We start from the raw sequence: 23,565 nt of genomic DNA on the forward strand, positions 1-23,565 counted from the left end.
AACGAAAGCAGAAATAAGGGGCATGTTAAAATGCTCGGCCATGGAATCTAATAGGTGAGAAAGACCACTACCGTCATAAATAGTCTGAACGGCCGAAGGTAGTCGCCAAAAACTCAACAACCTCGTCTTACCAAACCGGTGGTAACCCGTCAAAACTGGTCGACCGACCTCATTAGGAGTCGTCCATAAGGTGTTGGCAATGTGGCCCCCAAAGCTGGGAATCACGTGGGGAAACTAAGGACCACCCGGAACCGGATCGAAAATCAACCAAGAGACATACTTACCTGACTTCTTCTTCTTCGGAGCCACGACACTACTAGAACTACCATCCGACATCCGCTGAAAACGCCCCTCCACATCCTGTCTACGGGGCACCCTACGCACTCGCTCCTCCTCCTCGCCTATCTCATCACCAGACCGAACCACCTCCTCCAACTGCTCTGCAGTCCACGACTGGGTACTACCATCTCCAACCTCAGACTCAAACTGGAGCCCCTTTCGAGCTCAAACGTGACGGTCTTTTCCTCCACCGGCCATCTATTCAAAAAATAACAAAACCGCGTTGATTACTTAAATTAATAAAACAAAAGAATTTATAAAAATAAGTTTATGTAAATTAAAAAATTAAAATAAAACGAAATATCCCTGAACGGGGTTTATTAGTAGTAATTAATTATTATTTTACGAAAAGAAAACAAGACGGAAAAATAAATTTTAAAAAAATTTAAATATAAAATAAATAAATTTACAACGAGTTCGCCACGGACGAGGTTTATTATTAACAATTTATTAGTTTTTAACGATAACAAAACAAGACGGAAAAATAAGTTTTTAAAAATTTTAAAAATAAAATAAATAAATTTACAACGAGTTCGCCACGGACGAGGTTTATTATTAATAATTTATTAGTTTTTAACGATAACAAAACAAGACGGAAAAATAAGTTTTTAAAAAAAAAAAAAAAAACATACGAGAAATTCAAAAAAAAAAACACGAAAATGGGCTTGGACGAAGAACATTTTCGTCCATGTCCAGGCTCAGACGAAAATGTTTTTCGTCCAAGACTCATAATGGACGAAGAACATTTTAAATCAGGGCGCCGGACACGGGACGAAAATGTTCTTCGTCCCAAACCCGTGTATGTTTTTTTTTTTTTTTTTTTTTTGTTTTTTTTTTTTTTGAATTTCTCGATTGTTTTTTTTTTTGCAATACACGACTAAATCCGATTCAAATCAAGGCATCTATCCTAATTCCGTCTACAATAAAGGCATCTATCCTAATTCCGTCACAAATTTACAAACTAAGAAAATACTCAAAAAAAAATTAATAACAATCACATACCTTGTTGAATGTTTGAATTTGATGACGGAAATGATGCGGTTGAAACGGTTGAAACGGTTTTTTGTTGTTATGTGAGTCGGGTTTTTTTTAAAAAAAAAATTGGAAATGTGAAAGGTTAATTTTTTACAAGAATATGAAAAATATAAGGGGGAGTGTGAGGGAGGGGCAGTTTTGAAAGTTCGTTAAAATTGTCGACGATAATTAGTAAATTGTCGATCTTTAATCTGTTTGTCTTGCTATTGGTTGGCCCCACTCGCTATCTCCAATATGTAAAGCACATAGCAAAAAGGTAAGGTAGTAACCAGTACGCATGTGATTCTTACTCAGCGGCCCAAATCCCAAATAATGCTAAGTGAGCCATAATGTTAGTCATTACTCATTAGTGTAGATGTATTACTCCGTACTACGGTATATTAGTTTTGGTTTATTGTTGATGTTTACTTGATTTCATTGACTACTCACTTATTTAATGCTCCCTCCTTTCACAAATTCTCGAATGGCGATATCCGTCACAAGCTTGTGACGGATACCATTTTCTCTCACAAAATGCCTATTGAGAGGTGAGTGGAAAGCACATGGGAGTGCCCCACCTTGTCCCATCTTCCTTTTTGTGAGAGGTCACAAGCTTGTGACGGGATTAGCCCGTCACAAACAAGACTAGCTGCCCTCCTTTATCGTCGCTTAATGCAAAAAGTAATTATAGTGTAATATGATCTCACATTTTAAAACGGCTCATTTTTATAAAAATAATTTTTTAATTAAGATTACTAAATGAATGATTATTTATAGAAATGGATTTTTGATGTGAAATCATCTTATGATAGAAGACCGTCTTATTTTAAAATTAATGTAAGAAATTATACAAGATGCACAGTTGCATTAAAATTATCATATACGTTGAATATAAAAATAAAGAAATTTTATTTAGTACTCCGTAGAAATTATCCGTCTTTTTTGTTTGTTTACTATATCTTTTAATAAAATATCACTGAAAAAGAAAAAGGTGAATTTTTTTTTTTATAAATTTCAAAAAAATATCCATTTATTTTATCTCTCTTTTTTTCTGACACGCTCTCCTTTATGGAATTGCAATATTTTTCTTCTTTGACATATTTAATGCAAAAATTGCTACTATTAGTGTTTCGTTTGAAACTAATTTTTTTATAAATTTCAAAAACAAATATACAACAAATAATTCTTAAATTTTAATATCAAAACAATTATGAAATTCTTGTCAAAGAATTTTCGTGCTTAATTTATGGCCTCCCTTGAAAATTTGTTCAAGATCCGCCACTGCGTGCTCATATCGATGTTATTGTATTTGTATTATGTCTCTCTACTTCATTTGATCAAGAAAAGCAACCTGTCATGAAAAGTAGTCTTAGATTTCTCAATCTCAATTTCTAAAAGTATACGCTTTACTCAACAAAAAGGAAGCAATTAGTATGTAAATAACAGGAGTGATAGGAGTAATAACTAAACCATATATCAATTCTTAACTTAGTGTACGTAACAGCATAAATAATAGTAGTATCTTCATGATTGTGCAAGCCAATTCGTTTGTTTAATGACCTGAAATCACCAAAACACATATCAAATGGTTTTATCAAAAGAACTTTTTATCGAATTGGGGTTATTTACCAAACTATTTCTCGCTTTAGGGCTCATTTGAAACTATTTCTTCCAAATGGGTCCACGTCATCACTTAATTTTTTTTCACTGTTCTCCCACAAAGCCGTTGCCCTCGGTAGCGTTTTCATATGATTTTCTTGATCTGAAGTTGAACATCCAGTACCTGCTGTAAATTTTGCCTCCCATATTTCTACAAAAGCCGTGACCCTTACCCACGGCTTTCCCTACTCAACAGAAAACCGCTACTTTTTTAAAAAAAAATAACACAACTTTAATGTGGGCAGAAGCTTCCTATCGCGCAGCTTTCTCCTGTAAGTTTTAAAAAAACAGCAATAGACGATAATTACATGACCACATTCCATCAAGGATAAACTTAATTGCCCCATTGCTGCAACAGAAACACACTTGAAGTTCCACTACACTTAAATTGGGTTACACATTTCAAGTTCCATTAAAATCCAAACTCTTACCCACTTAAATTATTCCACTCAATTATCACTAATTAAAAGAAATAAGTCTTACATTGTTCTAAATGTCATAAACATGCTTAACATCCTAGTTTCTTTCGGAACGGCCTCTTTTAGTCCTTCGTTGTGATGTCGAACTGTCGGGCATGTCTTCATCTTGGGATGGAGTTGCTTTATGCTCCAAACTAGTGTGTAACCCGTGCATATATGCACGGGTATAATATTAATCTATGTATAACAGTTTATTTATGTAGGTAACATATTAATTATGAAATTGAGTATTTTTTAGAAATATGTAAATGTTTAACTAAATAAATAATTAGTTGTATAATCAATATAATTAAATAACATTAAAAAAATTTAAATTTTCATGCTAAACACAAAAAGAGGGTTAAATTTCCACAATTATTTATAATAAACTAATTAAAATATTTAACAATTATAATAACGTACAGTATATAATTAAGTAAAAAAAATTTGAAAGCTAGAGTGATGGAGTGAACCTGTGCCATAAATTTTGAAATGCTCGCTAGTGAAACCCGTATCTGAGTATATGTATGAGTGTATGACTTACTTTTATGGCATATACTTTTATCAATTTGCATATCTACATTTTTAATGAATTATTCTTTTACTTAAGTTATTTCTAAAAATAACGTTAAGGTTGAAATTAGAGCTGGCAAAATGAACTCGAGCTGAAAGATCCGATAGAAAATATCCGAATTGATAAACGATCGAACACTTGATGTGAATAGCTTGAATAGTATCTGAAACTGCACTAAATCTGAATCGAACAGAAGTTCAACCAAATTCAATAGTAATTGAATGATACCTGAATCAGAGTACATCCGAACTGATAGACCTGAATCATAACTATTTATTTTCTTATAAAAACACTCTTATTTCAGGTATTTTTTTTTTGTTAATTCTTTATTTATTAATGGTATTTTGAATTATTGTATCCAAATTGAAATAGATAAGGTACCTTTAACTCAAGAAAAATTATGACGCGCAACTCTATTGAACTAATATTGACCGAACCGCACCAGACTCGAAATAGCACAAACCATTAAAATGGCTAACCGGAATAAAACTGATCGAAGTCGAACTGAAACCGAAATTAAGATCAACCCTTATTAAATCAAAATGTCGATATCCATAAACGAACCGAATGTCCCGTTTGCTAGGTCAAGTTAAAATAGAAAATAATCAAAGAAGTGTGAATAAATTAAATCGTAAATCGTAGATAAATGTTAAATACTTCGTAGTTCACTAAAACCCTCTATTTTATATTAGAAAAAAACGTATATTAGTTGTCAGTAACCATAATCAACGATTTCATCAAGAGACGCTAATATGGTTTACAAAGGGAACTTTTACGCACCAGTCAGTTTCAAGAATGCTTCGCTTGTAAAAACAATAGGCATGCTGGGTAAATGTGGATCAATTGGTAATAATCGGAAATAAACAAAAAATTAATAACATATTTAATTTATAAAGGTCCTTTCAGAGCGACGTAACATTTTAAGAAACTGAAATAACTCATAATACAAAGCTTTGTTTCATTCTACCAAGTGATGTTAATAAGGCAGAATTGGAAATACTCATCCTATCCACAGTGCATCTCTTGCCAGATTTTCTCCGCAATGCATCATACCGTGTTAGCACAGATAAAATATTGTTAATAGGCTAATAACAGTGGAAGCCTTTTGCTTTTTAGGCTCACTGGCACCACACAATTCGTCAACCTCTACTCCTGTTAAATACATTGTAACACTCAGAAGCTTGTATGACGATGCTGATCATTAAACTCAAACCAATTATACACTGAGAAGTGATATTCACACATACATTCGACCACACAACCAAAGTTGTTTTTGTAAGAATATTGGGTCTAATACTATTTATGTGGACACACTATTATACATATTGTATTTGTTTGCTATCGTTTAAGTTTAGCCCAATATAGTGATCCATCTGGATAATAGAATACGGGCATATTAATTACGTCTTATAAAGTATGGGCCGGATATCTTAATTGTGTAGATACCCATTAGGTTACTAATGCATGATGGGCGCATTAGATTAAGGAGACTATATATAAGTCACCTGGGTTATGGTCCCTGGTAGCTCACAATAACCTAATCTCCCCGCATCCCATCAGTAGAGAGATCCTCATGGTTTGTGTGTCTACTAGAAGACCTAATCCGAAGACCGTCCTGGGACGGTTTATTCCAATCTCTCTCGTCATGTAATCAGGTACGCTTCCGCTCTTCAGTTTATACCGAGTAATTTAGTATGAAGTTTATGGTCTCTATTCGGATTGATTCTAACAAGTGGTATCAGAGCCACCTTCATATTAAATTATTTGGATCGGTATTTAGGTTTTTACATATTTCGGTGATGTGCGTTCAATCGGTGTTCAATCGACGCAGTTATATGTGATTTCTTTGTAATCAGAACCTACGCACAATTTGGCAATTAGTTAATAACATGGTAATAAAGTTCCACCGTCATATAGACATATATACTGTCTAGTGTTAGTCATGATATGCTTTGGTCATGGATTAACTTTTAAGTGATTGGTTGTTGGGACCTTGGGTCTTAAAGACCTCATGTCGGCTAATCAATATTCTGGCAATAAATTTACTCATGGCTACAGTTGGATTAAGGAAAAACAGATTATCAATATGTGGCAATTAGTAAGATTTAGTCATGTGTTCAATTGTTTGTTCTGCCACTTATTAACATATTCGGTTGACATGTTGGTTAATGGTAATTGTATGCCACTATGGCTACGCCCATCATAATTATAAATGTGTTTGGTATGTTTAACATTAATTTATGGATGCAAGTGATTTCCGTAACTTAAGATTCATTAATTGTCATGTTACGGCAAGAATAATTATATAACTGATGTTTAGGTATAATAATCCAGTTACAATTCGTGTAAGATTAATTCTTATTGCGGCTATGGATGAAAAGTTAACTTTATTCTTGCACTCTATGGTAATATGGCTGTTTAGGATTACGGAATTATATTTGATCAGTTGACATGCTATTAATATTGTGTTCCGCGTGTCATGTGCATCGGATTTTATGATTGTATTGGGCTTGGTGTCTCCAAAGTTACCATATTGTTAATCTGGTCATTGATTTATTGGCTTCCACCTGTCAAAGTTGAGAATTGAGATAATTAAGTCATTGCTGACTTTCGTTTGACAATGAGGCTTGTTCGCATGCTTGGTAATTGTTATGCGTATGGTGTATATCAATTCAATTTCGTCCAGTGATGAATTATTCTTATTGACTAAAGATAAGTCATTGTTTTAAGAATTTGGTAAATATGGGAACTTAATTGAACTTCATTTATTATGTATTGGTAGTTTGACAAGTGGAAGATAAGGTGATGTATATATAAGGTTGAGATATTACAAATTATCACTAAAGGTTAAATCGACACAATTAAAGACTTGTGTTTTGATTTAATAATTGGCCAAATCGGATTTATAATAACGGGTCTACTATTTTAGGTTGTTTGATCGACACAATAAGTTGCCAAAGTAACCTCTATTGTGTAAGTTGAATGATTTAGAATATTATGACTGATGTGTGATTGAGTTTAAATGCGGATAATGGTGGCCCAAAGGAAGGCTATTATTTGGCCGAAATTCAGTCATGCTTGTGGTGGTAAGTATGTAACAATTTTAAGGTTTCCATGTGAATATTAAGTCGGCCCAAAGGAAGGCTTAATGTTTGACAGGAATTTATTGTTAATACTTGATCACTACACCAAGATGACCACTTACAAGTTAATTTTATGTCCAAAGACTAAACTTAATGTTGTGCTAGGTGTCTTGTGTTGATGGGGATGCCAATATTTGAATCTGAAAATCAAGTTAAGGGAGTGTCATTATGTTTACGACACTCATAAGGATTATGCCCATACTGATTTGTTAGGGTGAATAAATTCAAATGTTCGATTTAGTGTGTGTAATTCATGCGAGTAATGATCGGCCCAAAGGAAGACCATTATTTGGCAGAATTATATACACGTAGGGTAATAAATATGTGACGATTATTCGGATTTTCATGTGATTATTAGGTCGGCCCAAAGGAAGGCTTAGTATTCGACGTGAGTGTATCGTCAATATTTGATTACAATTACTAAAAAGTAGTGTCTTTAACTAGTTAATATTTACGTCTAGTAACTAAATATTAATTTCGGAAAGACACCTTAATTATTTGAATTTATTCAAAATATAAGGATGTTGTTTTGTTCATTCGTTTGACATTTATGGTTATTATATCTGTCATTTCAGTTACATTCTCAATTCGGATGAAACTATTTATTAAATGAATGGTAAGAGAATGTGAATTTTATCTCTGGTTGTTTTGATCTTACCTTACTTTAAGAATGTATAATTCTGCTTCTCATAAGGTAAAAGTTATCGTAAGGACTAAGGTATGTAACTTTGAGAAGTATTACATTCAAAATGCATGAGTTTAGTGATTATTCGAATTTAGGGAAATATCTAAGGGCATTGTTTCAGTTAATTCGATCAAGTTAATTCAGTTAATTAAGAAGCTGCAAAAGTCAAACTCAAAGAAATAACAACAAACATAAGGTTAGACCTTTTTAGTCATTAGTTTGTTAAGAGTTTGGACACATAAGGAAAATCTAGTACCAGTTTTAATGCTTGGCGTGTCGGTAAAGTTAAACTTCTCATTCGGTTTGTCTAAGGTTAATTTTTTATATCCAATCATGTTTGGTGGGTGAATTTGGTTTTTCCACCCACATAAGTATATTGATGCAAGTATAATTGAGATGTTACAAGCCAATTGATGATGAAAGATTCATCTATTTGGGGCATGTCATCATCCAAGTTATTTGAGACAATCAACTAATTTAGTTATTATTAATGACTTATTCTTTTATTTGTATGTGGAAAATACTTTCGGCACCGCCTTTAGGTGGAGAGGGTTATTTTTCGTATGGACAAATTTGGTTTCTTGTCTATTGAGAAATAATTAATTTTGTATTTTCCTAATTCAAATAATAGTGAACCTATCATTTTTAATAACTTTATATAGTTTAGATTGGAATCTCTTTTAAGTAAACATGCATTAAAGTTCAATGGATATAAAGAAAAATTAAGAAATAACAATTTCTTTTCAGTATGACACATTAAAAGAAAATTAATGTTTTGTGTCAAAATGAAATTGTTGAACCTCTTTACTTCGGATATTCAAATTTAAGGGGATAAAGACAAACTAAAGGGAGATTAGATATGAAGTGATTTCAGATGTCTTACTATTAACATATATGGATAAGTGAACCATTTTATACTTAAGTATTAATGGTTTATATTATTATGTTAATTTGTAGACGGAATTTAGGCATGAATATCTAAATCTCATTTGTCAGAAGTTTTAATTTATTGATGTTTTTAGTACATATTTAACTGAGTTATTTTTCTCAGTAAAGGAATAATTATGTCATTTTGCTCATAAGTGTTAATACTTTGGCAATGACTATTAAGGATAACAACGCCAAGGTTATTTTAAAGAATTTCTAGAGGAGTTTGATCTTGTATTTGATATTATTACAGCATATGAGGATTCTTAATATGGATGGTGTAGTATGTATGCAAACAAGATCACAAGGCCTGGTAAGGAGTGTGATTATTCATACTCTTTTCTATATTACTCTAGTTATAAGTTCTTAAGATTGCAGCTATCTCTGGATAAATTTCTAACAATACCATTGACTATTTAATCATAGTGTAAATAATGTACACATCCGTTATGTCCAACTAATTAAGGTTGAGGTTTAAAAGTCATAAGGTTAATAGTTGGACTTAAGGATAGTCAATGACTATTTTGTTGGATAGTACTTAAAGTTTTACGGGTAATAAAGTAATGATCCCACAATAAAGCTATTTAAGACGGAAATTAAGGGGTTCATTGAGAATATTGAGTTTGAGTGGGAGAAAAGGTAATTGACATTGTTTTAAGTCTCCTTATACATGATTATAAGATCAATTTGGTTAAACAAACTCAAATATCTAAATAACCAATTCATTAGAAGATCCACATAATAAGGTAAATACAATTATAATAATTACATTGTTTTCCTATATGGATAAAAATGGACAACAATGTAGTGACGGACTAATTAGTTGTAATAAGAGTTAGAAAATGGAATGCTAAAGATGATTTAATCGCCTTTTGCCAAACCATTGAAGGTCCTAACTCATATAAGTGGATTGATGCCATGAAGAAAATAAGTCATTTGATGAATGATGATATTTGGACTTTGTTCCATTACCTAAAGTGTGAAATATATTGGTTTCAAATATTCATTTGTTACCAAGAAGGGTGTAAAAGGTAATGTGACAATCAGGATCATCGTGTCGGTATTGACTATAAGGACTTTTGGGCAAATTCGGTTTTTTGGTTATATTGGATGAATGTTAAAGGTTTGTTTTGCAATTGTGACATTGATGAAACTATTCAGTGCAGTAACTAGAACTTTGATTCAATAGATTCAAAGTAGATTTTCTGCAATAAGGGAATTCATCCAATAAAGCTCAAGTAAGGTTTTCCGTCATAAAGATTGCAAATCTACCTTGCTGTCATCTTATTTGTTTTAGATGAATGGGTAGATGATTGTAGATACTCAAGATTCAGTGGGAGTAAGTAAATATTTCTAGTTAATACCCTTTCAGTAAAGGAGACAAATTAGTCTCAAATGCCCTAACGAAAATATTCAGAAAAATTCATTAATGCTTAAATTCATGTGTTTCAGGAAATATTTAATGTGTTTAAGTATTATGGTATAAATTTAGCTTGTATGCGTTTGGATATTGCGTACATTCTAAAGTTTGTTGGACAGATATTAAGGCAATACGGATTAGGATCTTAGATCCACTAAGGGCAGCTAAATATATTGTTGGTCATTTATATTTGGAACAAAACATTATTTATAGGAGGTCGATTCAGGTTGAGATCATTCGGTATTTCGACTCCTAGTTGGTTATGAACATTTGTCATGAGGCTGCAAATTCGGTACGGTATTGAAAGACCACTTAAGTAATTTGTGACAAATGTGACAATTGTTATAGTTTCTAATAACAATACAAGTGATGTATTGTTTAAGGAACAATTCAGAGTGAAAAGGTGTCAATTATACATGTTGATACAAACTCCATTTTGCGGATCCGCTTACTAAGGAATTACCACCCACGGTCTTTCTTGAGCTTATTGCTCAAATGGGTGCGTCAGTTTTAAGGAACTTCAGTTTAAGTGGGAGTTTGTCATGTTAGACACATTAAAGTTTACGGTTATTAAGTTCTGCAGAAATAAGGATTTCGGTTTTCGGTTTCACTCTGTATTATTTTGGTTGATCTCACTAAGGTGGACCAGTTGGAAATATGCATATTTGGATCACATTCGGATGCTATTTTCATGCTGCACTCCCATGCTCGATTCATGTCGTTGGTTATATTGACATACGTGACCATTGAGGGTCCTGTTACGATAAACTGTAGCAAAAGCCGCTTTGATCCTATGTTAGTATGATTGATGGACCGAATTGCATAAGACGGTTGGATTATTGATAGCACTGTTGAGCGCGTAAGGTTATAAAATGAATACAATTTTTAGATGTCACACACTATCTGTATTTGACCCAAGTGGGAGATTGTAAGAATATTGGGTCTAATACTATTTATGTGGACACACTATTATACATATTGTATTTGTTTGCTATCGTTTAAGTTTAGCCCAATATAGTGATCCATCTGGATAATAGAATACGGGCATATTAATTACGTCTTATAAAGTATGGGCCGGATATCTTAATTGTGTAGATACCCATTAGGTTACTAATGCATGATGGGCGCATTAGATTAAGGAGACTATATATAAGTCACCTGGGTTATGGTCCCTGGTAGCTCACAATAACCTAATCTCCCCGCATCCCATCAGTAGAGAGATCCTCATGGTTTGTGTGTCCACTAGAAGACCTAATCCTGAAGACCGTCCCTTCAGACGGTTTATTCCAATCTCTCTCGTCATGTAATCAGGTACGCTTCCGCTCTTCAGTTTATACCGAGTAATTTAGTATGAAGTTTATGGTCTCTATTCGGATTGATTCTAACAGTTTTCTAATGAGACCAAAATGCGAACCATAAGCAATATCTTACAGGATATCGCAGTGAAGTTGGGTTCCAACAAATATGAGAAGACGACCAAAGGACATAAAAGAGAATAAGAGATATCCTGAATTACTTCATGGTTAAAATCTTTCAATACAAAGAAAAAAAATGTATTTTAGTTGCCAAAACACAGATTTCCCGCTTCCTTATTCTTGAATGTTGCAATTAGCTGGCTTTGCAATTTAGGAATTGATAAAAGTTGAGTAGTTGACATTTGTACAAAATATGTTTATTCCTATGCAAAATGCTAATGACAACAAATTATCGTCACAAATTTTACTAATCTCATTCACTCTTAAACAGCTAATAATCTAGCAATAGTTGAATACCTGAATTTGTTATTTAATTAACTTGTAAATATAGTACTATTGTTTGCATTAAAAAGCAAAAATCAAAACCAAATTGATAAGAAAGTGAAAAATAGCTAGGCAGTAACCTTTTTCAAATAATGAAATTGGGAAGGAGTGGGAATTGGAAAACAAAGTGTTTGGATATATAATTTGGCGAAGACAACAGCAAGGCAACATTGAGCATATGTTTACAATAATTGCTAATTTAACAAACATTAATATAGGACAGGTTACCTTGAATTTTCCTCCCAAATGCTACTAAAATTTACACAGAGTATTATTAACAATTTGCATAGCTGTAAATTAGCTAATTTTGCAAGGTGAAACAAATTAAAATATAATAAAAATTAGTACAAATTATTCCGTCTGATTCTTTGAATTGACCTATTTGATCAAAATTCACATCAAAAATTTTGAAAAATGGAACGATTTTAAAGAGTCAGAGGGAGCATGTCTTAAAATATAGCAGTCTCGCAATAATTAACAAAATGAACATGTCCTAATTTAGTAGTCGTACAATTGATAGTATCAATCATTTTAAAACCAATACTTATAGTTACCTACCTGAAATTTTCATTATTGTCCTCGAGAGCAACAACCAAAAAACTAAGATTAACTATGTCAAAGAAGGTTATTGACAAACATTGAGAGGAAGTTAAAAAAATGTTTAGAAATCAAAAAGAAATGGTATGATTTCAGGATTATAAGTCAAACAAAACCCCCTAATTTTCAATATTCAGTCATTTCATAATCAAGTAAATTAAACGTCTTTAGATTTCAAGTTAAATCATAACCAAACAAAACCGTAGAATCCAAAACTCAAATAATAAACATTACCAAATAATACTGCCATCTTCCTTTTCTCTGGAGATAAACCTGCCATCATTAATCAAGTTTATTTCTTGATTAGTTAATTTGGAGAATTTGCATAGTCAAATCATTTTCGCAAATTGAGTCTTCTTCACAATAAACACCGCAAATCATTTTTGCAAATTAAGTCGATTACCACTAATCGAATCTGCCATCGTCAAACTCAGTAAGTTAAGCTAATCCCCAAATTATATTACATCTATAAAAACTCAGTATAACCTAAAAGAACTTCACGAAGAAAAAAGATGAAGCAAAAAGCACTTACCGGGTAATTAAAAGATGATAGTGGTAATCGAGAGAGATGAAGTTCATCTTTCTAATGAAACCCGCAAATTTAAAAGACGATCAGCCTTCAATTAATCCCCAAATTAAAAGATAGGAACAACTATTCAGTTACTCTGATTTTGATATGTTGATTTTCATAACTTGATAAACCACTTTGATAAATCTCATCTCACCATCAAATCTACATATCAAAATCAGAGTTATGGTTAACTATGTGCTTGTTAAAGGAGGGACTAACTGCTGAGTGCTGATTAAGAGCAAGTCCAATGGTAAGCTAGTTGCAACTAGCTTACCTTTGCCACATCAAATGTTAAGCTACAACTATCAAACTTGTACAATGGTTTAGCCTTGTTTATATTAGCTTGATTGAACTCAATTAATTTTTTATTAGTTGTTTTTTTTAGTGGGACCACTTAAGCTACTAGCCTAATGAAGCTAGTTGCTCAACCTAAGCAAGTTTGCAAATTTTGTACGTATATTTTTGTACGTATAAAATACTATAAATTAACCATAGCTTGACACATCATCTATTTTTGGTATATTGGCTGTTGCTTTAATATATAATATAGATGCCGGAAGTCATAGTGAGGGATCACATTGTGTTGGAGAGTATTCTTCCGCTTCCTCTTCCTCTTCATTTTCGTCTTGTTGTTCTTGATGAATGAGATGCCCTTGCCTAGTGTTTTGGAGAGATTGGAGGGACATCTTTTTCATCTCATATATTATTTTGATTGAGTCATTGAAGCATCATCTGGTAAAGAGGCAAGTAATGAAGAAGCATGATTGTTGTTGAATATACTTGCTTGTGTCTGCAAAAAGTTTTCTTTGGTGAGAGAGCTTGTGAATGATAAATGTCGGTTTTTTTTTATATATATTAAGTTGTAAGGCTGTAAGCCGTGGTCAAGCCCAGCGGTTTTCTGTCGAGTAGGGAAGGCCGTGGGTAAAGGTCACGGCTTTTGTAGAAATATGGGATGCAAGTTTTACAACAGGTAAGTTTCAAGAAAATCCTATAAAACCGCTACCGAGAGCAACGGCTTTGTGAGAGAGTAGTGAAAAAAAATTAAGTGATGACGTGGATCCATTTGGAAGAAATAGTTTCAAATGAGCCCTAAAGCGAGAAATAGTTTGGTAAATAACCCCAATTCGATAAAAAGTTCTCAAAAACATCTAAAAAGTAGATCATGACTTAAAAAACAATTCAACCAAACTAAAAATAGAGCAAATAAACGTAAAACCATCATCATACACACCCATATTCTAACCTAACCTAAAATATGGAGTATGTTGTGGTTTTCAAAAGTCATATATATAGCTTAGGCTCAATTGTGTTTGATTTTGGTTAGGTTTAAATATATCTAATAGTTTATTTGTTACTCCGTAGATATTTCTTTATTTAGGTTAAGGCTGGTATGGGGCGTGTGGTGTGGTGTGCTATACATTGGAGGTTGCTCTAATTTATTAGACTAGTTTTATACCCGTGCAAATTGCACGGATTTGTTGTTTAGGTTGTTATAGCAAAAATTTGTTAATAGTGGTTGCTCTTTAACTGAAGTATCTATCGAAAGTATCTAAAATATAGCAATAATAAAATTGTATCTATCGAGAGTATTTAAAATATGGCAATAATAATAAAAATACAACAATAACTCCTCGAAAATTTCAAAGCATAACAAAAGCAGACAAATTTGAAAAAAAAAAACCCAACAATAAGCTATTACGATGTACAATCATAAGTATATTTTAGACTATAAGCTGTTATGGTGTACAATCATAAGTAGAGTGGTGTAGACATGGTTATGTTTTTTTATGGAACCGTATTAAATTATATTTAGAATAGTATCAAAGTGTTGAAATGTAAATGGGATTTATAAATTCTCGAAAAACAACAGTGTGTTAATTTTAAGTGTTAAATCCCATTATATACAATATAAATGTTATATATATATTTTTAAATAAATATAATATATAATACTAAAAATCTTAAACAATAATGTTCCCTTCGACTAAATTTAAGCAAAATCGCAATGTTTATATTAAGATGTGTATCTCGACCATTCTATATAAAGATCTATATAATATAGTCGGTTATAGGCAAACCTGACAAAAAATGACTCAATCTCAAGAACCGGCCGAAACCCGCCTGAAAATAACTCGTTGTTCAGCCCAAACTCGAAAATGATCTGATCTAGTATTAACCCTCGTTTTTAGGGTAAAGACCAGTCCGACCCGTGATAAGATAATTTATTCAAAATTACTATTTAATTATAATCCTCAAACTTTTATTATGTATTGATTTTTGAAATTTTGAGATAAAATATATTTTTATTTGTTTTAGAACATACTTTGGCATATAAATGCTAAAAAAATAGTTATCATACAAATCTAGACACTGCTTGTCATGTACGTGTAACATTTGATCAATACTTCGAATACTGACACAATATTCTTACTTATATCATACACTCCATTAAGGTAATTAATTATAAAAATTAAGAATAACTATATATTTATTACACAAATGAAGATAAACATTTGTAAAAAGATGTGAATTCGACTTGTAGATCCAAACCCGACTATATATACAAACTCGTATTTTCCATTTTCGAAATACACCCAACCAACATTTTCCTCGAATACAAAATAATCGAACCCGTTACCCGTCTAACCAATCTGTTTGAAAGGTCTATGTCTATGTGAGGGAATTTTATTTTTAGTTATTCAAATCAATAACATTGTATGCTTTGTAGATAGATGCCATAAAAAATCATTTTTATTAATAAAAACCAACTCAGTTTCACACGACAATAGTTGCAAAATGCCCATACCCAACGTCCCAACTTATGCATCGTTAAGCCTGTCCATATTAATTTGTCCATTATAAGCCCATCTACATCCAACACAAATACACAAATCATTTTTATTTTTTTATAAAAAAATGTCCATAAAATCATTTGGTAACCCTAACAAAACACTCATTTTCCTTTCAAGACTGCCTCTCTCTCGCCTATCTCTCACCCAACCTCATTTCTTTCCAGTAAAGACACAAAAAATTACACTACCATGAATTCTAAACTTCCTTGTTTATCTTGATTAATATGGAAGGCCTTTAATCAATATTGCATTTAGTGTAATCGTTGAATATTCATGCCATATCCAACTTGTTTATTTATATTGAAACCATAAAATTAGAGGCTTCCATTAAATTAAAATCCCGATTGAAAATGAAAACCCAAAAAATCATCTCATATCCAAATTGTTTCACAAACATGTGATTTGTCTCTAATCTATATCTCGTCATCTCCCCAATCTGTTATCTTCACAAATCACACCCCTTTTCAAAACCCGTTGACGACGGAGTCCAATAATTACCACAGGAGCTTATTCGTTGAAGATAATATACATTCCCTTACTAACCGGTTCTAAAGTTTCAAAATTGTTCCTTTTTTCGAGACAAAAATTGTTCGCTCTGTTTAAAGAATTTTAAGTCTTCTCTTAATGCGTTTTTGTTATCATATTTTCAGCAGTATGTTTCTTTTTGATAATTTAAATTATGTAAGTTTATTATTATCAGTAATACTGCTATTTATATGCTTATTGACCTATTTATTTATTATTAAATAAATCAAATGATTTGATTAGTTATTTTGGATACATAAAACAGATTTAGTCCCTTGCATTCAAGTGTAGTTCCCAAAATAACGTTGTTAATCGTGTTTTAATTTGTCGCTCAATCCACCTTGGTAAGGATTAATTAATCTGATAAAATTAATAAAGTCATAAAAAATTGTTATTAGAATGATTTAATGAAAATAGCCGACAATGGTATTAACTAATCACAATTGGCTTTTAAATTTGTTGTGTTATTAATGGGCAAAGCAGTTTGTTTCAAAGAATTCAAACAAATTAAATTCATTCATTGAACGTGGGTAGGGACACTGGGGTAGCAAATCAGCAAGCTTTGAAAAATTGGCTTTCAACCACAGGCTGACACATCAGCTCTGTGGTTGTTCGTTTAATAAATAGGATAGGATATATATTTAGTTATATAAGACTTCCGTACGCGGGTATAATCATTAGTGTCCATTATCAAGTATAATTGCTCAAAAACTCTATCTCATTATTTAATTGCTCAAAAACTCTATCTCTCATTATTTAATTTCAGTTTTTCTTATAAGTAAAATTGTATATATTATCTTCTGTTCTAGGTAACTCGCAAAAGTGGGAGACTCTAATATTGCTCGAGAAAAGCTTCCTTTATTAATGTAGATAGATAGATTAGGGTTAGAATGTGAGTTGACCAGTTTGCCCCCTTGTATTAATGAAAGGTTTCTCAAATATTTCCCTTTGTAATATTTTTGTTCCTTTGTAATTCGATCCGAAAAACAACTCAACTTGGGTATTCATATTCGACATTGTCAAATACCATATTAGATATTTTATATACGTGTTAGAATTTTTCCGTATTTGCAGCCGATCTAAAAAATAAAAAGCATATTAGAGTTTGATCAAAGTCAATTTTAAAGCCCTGTTGTCTGTCTAAAAAAAATTTTAAAGCCCAGTATCGTTAGCATAAGTTATGAATTCTCAAATTGTCATACCAATTCTAATCACTCGAATATTTCTTTTCATTTTCTATTGAAGCTCTCTTTTTCCAGATTTTCAATTGATTAAAGAAAATATACTTAAAAAAGTATTTCCTCCATTCAACTCCACTCTACCATGTTTGATTTTGCACAAATATTAAGGAGTTAATAAAGAAATGAAAGAAGTACAAATGGAATTGTGCAAATCTTATCTTTATTAATTCAGAAGACAATACTCAATCCAGGGCGTGCCACGTCATTAATTCAACCTTTTTTTTTTGGAAATACATGTTATGGTGGGACCCGTTAGTGTGCAATGTATTTATTTCTTCAGAATTCCGGCTATACAAACATGCGGCAAATTCCGTCTCAGAATTCCGGCTATACAAACATGCGGCACATTCCGAATAAATGAAATTAATGGCATATAAGCGAAATTAATTACAAATCGGAATAAATGAAACTAATTACAAATAATGAATTACATAATTTAAAAAAAAATTAAATAATAATAAAATTACATAACTACAAGAAGGAATTAAATTTAATTACGGGATTGAATTATATATAATGCGAATAAATTACATGCATAATTTTTAAAAACTAGATAATACGATATATTTTTTTAAAAAAAATATCCTTTGTTATTTCCTTTTAAACCATTACATGTGAACACATATTTGTAACAAGTTTAAACATTAATTATGTAGATCGCTGATTTAGACCAACTAGATAAGTACAATAGAAATGTAAAAAAAAAAAATACATCAAAAAACATTAATATCGGCCCAAATATATACCCGTGCAATTTTGCACGGGTTTAAAACTAGTTACTTTATTAATGCATAATGTGTGGGTCATAAGAGTTTTGTTTAAGCATTATGGAAAGGAGGTGGGTCATCTAGTGACATTTCTTGTAAATAGGATGGTGTGATAAGGACAATATGGTCATTTTACTTTTTTTTTTATAGTAAGTGGTAGAGTGGAATTGAATGGATGATTATGGAAATGTGGTAGAATGGAGTTGAATGGAGGAAGTACAATCTTGCACTTTTAACACACCTACCATTCTCCATCAATTTGATGAGGATGAAACAATCAAATCTTGCTCTTCATTGCTTATAGTTTTCTTTGAACCAATTCAATTATTCTACTTCAATTTAATGAATATTGAATAATGATGATAATGATACTTTTCTTCTTACTAAAATTTTCGGATATCAACTTTAAAAAGTGGAGTATTCGATCCGACGCAAATATGAAACCGAACGCCAAAATGATGTAATGGGCTGTGTTTCAATAGCCCAAAGAGTCAAACTACAATGAAAAAAAGTCACCCTCATTTAGTCGACATACATACATGTCTATAGGCGGCTATAGCCCTTCTCTCTCTTTATTAGTAAACCTAAAAATCGAAAATCATCATTTTCTAGTTTATTTACTCTTGTTTGAGGCTTTGACCTAACCAGTAACCTCTATCATCATCTTTCACATTCATCACTATCTTACTTCACCTTTTCGATTTTTTTACCTAAATACCAGTGCCAAGTTGGTCGAAGAAGGCGATAAACCGAGATGTGAAGCGCGGTGGTGTGATAAAGATAGAGGAAATCGTCGCATATGATAAATATGGAGAATTGAAGACTTGAGGGTTCCTAATGTTGATCGATTAGGCATCAAATCATGCAAAAAATTAGTTAATGCCTAATCTGTTTCAGATTTAATCGTCGCATATATATGATAAGTTGAAACAGATTTAATATGGCACTTGATTTGAAACAGATTTAATTACAATTAAGTGATTAAAAATTATGAAACCTGATAATGTTCCAGCCCTCTGGAGAATATTCGATAATAGCCTATTGGAATTTAATACGGTGCATTGGAGATGATAATAGGCTATGGCCACCAAATGGGTAGGCAGCTGGTATGATTGTATGAATACGGTCATTTCTTTGTTTTTTTTTTTTTAGACAAATGTGTACTATTTATTATAAAAGATAAAAGAGTACTTACACATAACCATTACAATACCAAGTAGAATTACAAGAAAGGAAAGACTTAATACTGCTAATGCTACTAGATAAAGCGATAGGAACACAAGTCTTTTTGGAATCATTCAGCAGACGAAGAAGTCGTATGCTGCTGATCAGAAAAAGAACGTCTTTGAGTCTGAAAGCAGAGGCAAAATTCATTGCCTCAATCAGAGCTATAATGATGAGTTGAAGATGGGATGAGCAAAAGCGGTGTAGCACTTCGTGTGTGATACAACCATTTCGGTAAACTTTGAAAGATCCAAGTGAACTGTGCTTGTTAAAAACAGCCTCAAGTCGAAAGCAGTGAGAAAAGAAATGCGGAGACGAAGATACTAAGCTGGTAACTTCAGAGAAGCAGGAGGACTGAACTTGATCCTTAGAAAAAGAACTGAACTCATGTTGTTGCTTTGAAAGGAGAGCAATATCTGAGATAATTTCAGCCGGACTAACACAGCGATCCCTAAAAATCACGTTATTTCGATGCTTCCAAATGGCATACAAAGTGAGAAGAAAAAGCAAAGGAAGGGAGATGTCACCAGAAGAAAACCAAGTGATGTAGCTCAGGAAATCTTGAAACCAGGTGCAGAAAGGAATATGTGAACTGACATTTGTTTGAATACCCAGATGACTGGCAGCCCAAATATGTTGTGTAAAATCGCAGTCGCGGAAAAGATGGCTTAGGGTTTCGCAATTTTTTTGGCACAAAGAGCATATAGGATTTACAGACATACCTCTTCGAATTAACACATCTGCAGTAGGCAGGATACCATGAACCAATTTCCAAAGAAAAATTTTTATATGCGGTTGACATGGGAGGCGCCATATGAAAACCCAAGGAAAAGCCGGGGTAACACTAGACCGAGGAGAAGCAAGAGAGGGTATACAATTATGCAGCAGAAAAGAGTATGCCGAACTGGAGGAAAACAGTCCGTCTTCGGTATATTTCCAATATATGAAATCATCCGTAGGCTCCGGCGGAAGTTCTAAAGCACAAATCTTTCTAGCGGAGACAGACTTGAAAAAATTAAAAATATTAAACTTATTCCACTGAGTCGAATTAAGCAGGAGGTCTGCAAAACTGAAATCCTGTGCTTGGTAAGGAGTCTTAAAACATGGCTTAGAACCAAGAATCCAGGCATCATTTTCCATATTGATCAGCTTGCCATTCCCAAATTTCCAAGCAAATCCGTCACGAATCAAAAAGGTATTTTTAACAACCCCTTTCCAGGCAAAAGACGCAGCAGAGTACTTTGAAACCTTTCCCGGGACAGGAAAATCTTTCGGATATTTGTTACGAAGGACAGAAGAAATAAGGGAATGCTGATGATGATGGCACCTCCAGAAAGTTTTTGAGATCATAGCTTGACTAAAAAGCCGAGCATTTTTTATTCCCAGGCCGCCCTCGGATTTTGGAAGCTGCAATTTCTCCGGAGATAACCAATGCTGGGCACGTTTATTTTTTGATTGTTTCCACCAAAAGAGATCGATCAAATAATTTAATTTTGTGGTAATGTGAAGAGGAATCGGAAGGATGGAAGCCACATGAGCAATAGACGCCATCAAAATAGAATTTATGAGCAACAACTTAGATGCTTGGGAAAAATTAGCAGCACCCCAGGAGAGAATTTTAGTCGAAATCTTGTCCAGAATAAACTGAAAAGCCGAAGTTTTCTTTCTGCCAAGATCAATAGGAGCACCAAGGTAAAGGCCGAAATTCTGTTTGGAAGGGACTTTTAAAATATTTGTAACATGCTCTCTGAAATCGTCTGGCGTGTTGGGACTGAACTTGATATACGATTTTTGATGGTTAATCATCTGACCCGATATATTACCAAAAGAAATCAAGATATCCCTTAAAGACTCGCAACTGGACGAAGATAAGTGGAAGCATAGAAGAGCATCATCAGCGTAAAGCAGATGGGAAATTGCAGGACTATTTCTGGAGAGTTTAATACCTTCAATAGACCTTTGTGATTCCGCCTTAATAACCATAAGAGAAAGGATCTCCATACATAGAATAAAAAGGTAAGGTGAGATGGGATCACCCTGACGCAAACCACAATGAGGAAAGATACGAGCGGAAGGAGAACCGTTAATAAGCACTTGTAAAGATGTTGTTCTGACGCAAGATTTAAGAAGCCTTCGGAAAGCTTTTGGAAAATCAAAAAGCTTAAGAACATGGAACAGAAAGGGCCAGGATACTCTGTCGAATGCTTTGTTCATATCAAGCTTGAGCGCACCAAAACACCGGGTGCCACGTCGACGTTGGTTGATATAAGAAAGAAGCTCATGAGCAAGGAAACCAGAGTCACTAATAAGTCGACCAGGAAGAAATGCATTTTGATTTTGGCCGATAATACTTTCAGTTATCTTGCGGAGCCTGAGAGCAATACATTTTGAAGCTGCACGGTAAATGACATTAGAGATCGATAGGACGAAACGGGAGATACTGATCTGGATTAGGAATCTTTGGTATAAGAACGATATGAGTATTATTCCAAGTTTGGGAGGAGATGACCAGAGTTTAAAAACCCAAGAACAGCTGATGTAATATCCTCGTGAATGGTGTGCCAGAAGAGATGGTAGAATTTAGGTGGAAAACCATCCGGGCCCGGGGACTTGTTAGGCTGCATATCAAAGAACGCCTTTTCAACATCATTTGCGGTGAAGGGCTGAGACAGATAATCTTGCTGAAAACTATCTAACTTGGGAACGGGTAAATCTTGAAGTACTGAGAAAGAGCATCTTTGGTGGGATGAGGTAAACAACACGAAAGTGAGTCATAATTAAAAGAGAAAGATCTGACTCAGAAGAAGTCCAAGAGCCCGTATTATCTTTTAAGGATATAATACGAAGCCGTTTCTGTCTTGCTTTGGCTCTACTGAAAAAATAAGCAGTTGGAAGGCCATCATTAAATTTAAAGTCAGATTTAGCTCTCTGTTTCCAGAAGGAATGCTGAGCATGAACATCGTGCTCAGCAAAACTAAGATGACGAAAATAATCCGAGGCAGATTTGGAGTCGTGAATGCGAGACGAACTGGCGGATAAATTCTGTGAAAAGGAACTCCAATCAAGCATGAACTGGTGACGATTTAGAAGCACCCATTTGAGAATACTAGAGCGGATCAGACTAAGTTTCATTGTAACTGAAGAAGCCACAGGGACAGTAGAAAAACGCTGCCAAATAGAAGAAACTAGACATTGAATCTCAGAATGATTCAAACACCAAATATCCACTCTGTAAGGCCGCTTTGGTTTCGTTAAACGCTGAGATAGATGAAGTAAAATAGGAGCATGATCCGACAAGAAGATGTTGAGATTTTGGATATGTGCTTTTGGATAAGAAAGAAGCCAATCTTGTGATGCATAGCCGCGATCAAGACGTTCCAAGATAAGTTTTTGGGAATCCCTTTTATTAGCCCAAGTGGCGAGGGGCCCGAGAAAGGAGTTCACAAAGAGGAGTATTAATTCGCCAATCAAAAAAGGCATTCCAGCCAGAAATAGTAGAAGATCCACCAAGTTTGTCAGAATATTTTTCGATCTGGTTGAAGTCGCCAATCATACAAAGCGGAGAGTAAACGGAACAAAGCTGCTTCATTTCAGTCCAAAAACTTGCTTTTAGTTGAGTACATGACTCACCGTACATAAAAAGAGCATACCACACATAGCTCAAATTATGATCTACAATTTTACAAAGGATGAAATTTTGATCCACCAAAAGAGGGGAAACATCGGATCTATCATCCCAAAGTAGAAGCAAGCCACCACTAAGACCCGCC

The 23,565-nt window shown here is 33.4% G+C and overlaps 1 protein-coding gene and 1 long non-coding RNA gene across 2 annotated transcripts; both read right to left on the bottom strand.

Annotated features, from left to right (window-relative positions):
• Positions 1-4,944: 4,944 nt before the first annotated feature.
• On the bottom strand, positions 4,945-13,518 carry LOC141633087 (uncharacterized). Its single transcript, XR_012537893.1, has 3 exons — positions 13,148-13,518; positions 12,850-12,888; positions 4,945-5,196 (listed from the first exon to the last, which is right to left on the bottom strand). It is a non-coding gene; the product is annotated as an uncharacterized LOC141633087 (long non-coding RNA).
• A 6,244-nt stretch (positions 13,519-19,762) lies between these two features.
• LOC141629897 (uncharacterized) lies at positions 19,763-23,275 on the bottom strand. Its single transcript, XM_074442818.1, has 3 exons — positions 22,639-23,275; positions 22,305-22,517; positions 19,763-22,188 (listed from the first exon to the last, which is right to left on the bottom strand). The coding sequence occupies exons 1-3, from the start codon at positions 23,273-23,275 to the stop codon at positions 19,763-19,765; spliced, it is 3,276 nt and encodes a 1,091-aa protein (XP_074298919.1).
• Positions 23,276-23,565: the final 290 nt, after the last annotated feature.

Source organism: Silene latifolia, chromosome Y (genome assembly GCF_048544455.1).
Source record: "Silene latifolia isolate original U9 population chromosome Y, ASM4854445v1, whole genome shotgun sequence".
Classification (NCBI taxonomy): domain Eukaryota; kingdom Viridiplantae; phylum Streptophyta; class Magnoliopsida; order Caryophyllales; family Caryophyllaceae; genus Silene; species Silene latifolia.